Source organism: Scomber japonicus, chromosome 8, assembly GCF_027409825.1.
Source record: "Scomber japonicus isolate fScoJap1 chromosome 8, fScoJap1.pri, whole genome shotgun sequence".
In the NCBI taxonomy this organism is placed as follows: domain Eukaryota; kingdom Metazoa; phylum Chordata; class Actinopteri; order Scombriformes; family Scombridae; genus Scomber; species Scomber japonicus.
In genome coordinates this window covers 23,902,957-23,905,639 of record NC_070585.1, presented here as the reverse complement: position 1 = coordinate 23,905,639, position 2,683 = coordinate 23,902,957, and the positions used below count along the sequence as shown (strand labels likewise).

The following is a 2,683-nucleotide window of genomic DNA, read 5'->3' as shown; positions in this document are numbered from 1 at the left end:
AATACATCTAGAATAGAATTTAAAATCATTTTTCTCACTTTCAAAGCTCTTAATGGTCAAGCTCCATCATATCTTAAAGAGCTTATAGTACCTTATACCTACCAGAACTCTTCGCTCCCAGCATGCAGGCTTACTGGTGATTCTTAGTATCTCTAAAAGTAGAATGGGAGGCAGAGCCTTCAGCTATCAGGCTCCTTTCCTGTGGAACCATGTTCCAGATTGGGTCTGGGAGTCAGACATCCTCTCTACATTTAAGAGTAGGCTTACAACTTTCCCTTTTGATAAAGCTTATAGTTAGGGCCAGCCAGCAAGCAAGACACACTGGCCAGGGAGAATGGGCAGTTCTTGTGTTAAAGTCCCCTTTGAGCTCTAACACCACTATCCCAATGACAAAAATATGCAGACACCTGAGAGATGGAGAGATGTAGTGATCACCTCGCAGACTCGCACAAAGAGGCTCAAAAGCATTCAAAGTTAACAAACAACTGAGTAACTAGTAACATAACGTTAGAGCTCTGCAATGACAATGCTCCATGTCTGTGTGAAAGGGGAAGCCCACCCTGCGGTGAAACTGAAGAGAAACTCAATGCAACACTAAATGACAGTAAAACATAGCAGAGAGTGTCACACTTAGCTGAAATGAAACAAGTGCACATAAATTCGGTAAATAGCATAAATAAACCCTTTATTAATAAAAGCTCTGTGTTCACAATGTTCAGCATTGATGCATACATGCAGAGGCTGGTGTAGACCACACAGTTTGTGGTCATGTATGATTGGACGGTACTTAGAACGTGTGAAGAAGGGGAGTTGACATGTCAAGGTATTTAACTCTACAGAAGATTCAACAGTTTTTAGATGCTTCATTGTCACTGATCAGTGTCTGTGATACAGGTAAATCTACTTTTTATGACCTGCATTAGGGGTTCAACAAGTTTGACGTAATATAGTAAACAGCTTCAATATTTTAATTAACTGTGTTGTTTCTCTTTTTGCAGAAAGCTCAAACAAGAAGAAAGGGGTCATCATAATTTGACTTCGAAGAAGGTCTGCATCATTTTTTGTTCTCTTTACTAATATCACAGTGTCAGTAAGTATTCAAAGCTTCTGTCTTGTGGTTGTGTGTGGTTGCATTTCTGCTGTGCAGATTTCACTGCAGGTCTGCAACTCATTGCTATTGGACATAGTTTCATATTCAGTATATGAATCCAGTGACTGCCCTCAAGTACTCCAGTGTGCAACTAAGAGTTTACAACCATGTGAGACTGTACTTAGGAAGAGAATTGCATTGATTTAAATGGTGAAATTTGCACACTAACGTTCTCATGTCCATGCTAACATGCTGATGTTAAGCAGGTATAATGTTTATTATTGTGACCATCTTATTTTAGTGTGTTAACATTTTGTAATTTGCTATAAACATAAAGTACAGTTCATGCTGATGGAAATGTCATTATTGTCACAAGATATTTAGCTACTCATTTAGTAAAGATACTGGACAAACAGAAATGTTATTGAGAGAAGAGAGGTTTAAGGTAACAATGAAGTTCATCATGATGGAGACATGAATGTTTGTACCAAAATGCAATAGTTGCTGAGAGTTTTCAGTTAAAACCATACAAGTCATCTTGAGGGTATCACTTTCATGTAAAAGTCAGGGGATTGCCTAAATCACTAATTCTAATCCTGTAGTGACCATGAATGTCTTAAAAAATAGTGGCAATCCATCCAGTAGTTGTTGAAATATTTCAGTCTGGATCAATGTGATTGAACCAACTATCAAAACAACATTGTCACCCCTCTAATCATACTTCTAGCATGGCTAAAGTAATGCTTACTATCGCTGCAAAGTTACGATCAACATATATTTTATTTTACCACCTTTTCTTCACCAGGGAATCATGAGGATCCAGTCTGTCTGTCTGCTGCTGGTGCTGGTCTCTGCCGCTGCACTATCTCGGGATGTAGAAAAGAAAGAGAGCATCAAAGAGCGATATGACAAGTTCATAAACCAGCATATCAATGAGAATATGAGTGACAAAAGGTGTGATGCTGAGATACGAAAGAGGAAAATTTCCTTTGACAATAAAATGTGCAAGCCGAAAAACACCTTCATCCGAGCTAGCAATGTAACAGTCAAATCTGTCTGCATGGGTGAAGGAGAGCCATATAATGGCCAGACCAGAAGCACTGAACATTTTGATATTGTTGTCTGTGAACTGAAAAAAAATAAAGGCAAGTACCCAAATTGTCATTACAATGGTAAAACCTTGAACCGGAGAATCATCATCAAATGTGAAATCTTTCCTGTACACTATGAGGGAGACATTGATTATTTTGAGAACTGATTGAACAGCTGATGTGTACTTCCATTGTTTATGAAATAAAATTCATTGAACAGCTAATGTTTATGTTTGTGTCTGTTGTATCATACATTCGTGTGCAAGATGCAGTGAGGTGGATAGCATTAGAAATAATTATGAGTGGTCTATGATTGAACGCTTCAAACTAATACATATGCCTTTAGGTGAGACTGTCTGTCACCTGCAATTGAAAAATGAAATAATGGTGCAAATTTTAGATGTTGCTCCTTAAGTATAGTTAATTTTATCCACTCCCAAAACATCTGCCTTTACTTTTTGCTAAGTTTAACCAATTTTTTTTGTTTTAGCTCACAATAAAT

General features: G+C 37.6%; 1 protein-coding gene across 1 annotated transcript; it reads left to right on the top strand.

The window, feature by feature from the left end:
* The first annotated feature begins 1,901 nt into the window (after positions 1–1,901).
* On the top strand, positions 1,902–2,348 carry LOC128362830 (ribonuclease-like 3). Its single transcript, XM_053323680.1, has one exon. It carries the CDS (start codon positions 1,902–1,904, stop codon positions 2,346–2,348), a length of 447 nt encoding a protein of 148 aa, XP_053179655.1.
* The last annotated feature ends 335 nt before the right edge of the window (positions 2,349–2,683 follow it).

Bases quoted from the DNA above. Each gene is read 5' to 3' on its own strand.
- LOC128362830 (XM_053323680.1), top strand. From the start codon at position 1,902: ATGAGGATCCAGTCTGTCTGTCTGCTGCTGGTGCTGGTCTCTGCCGCT.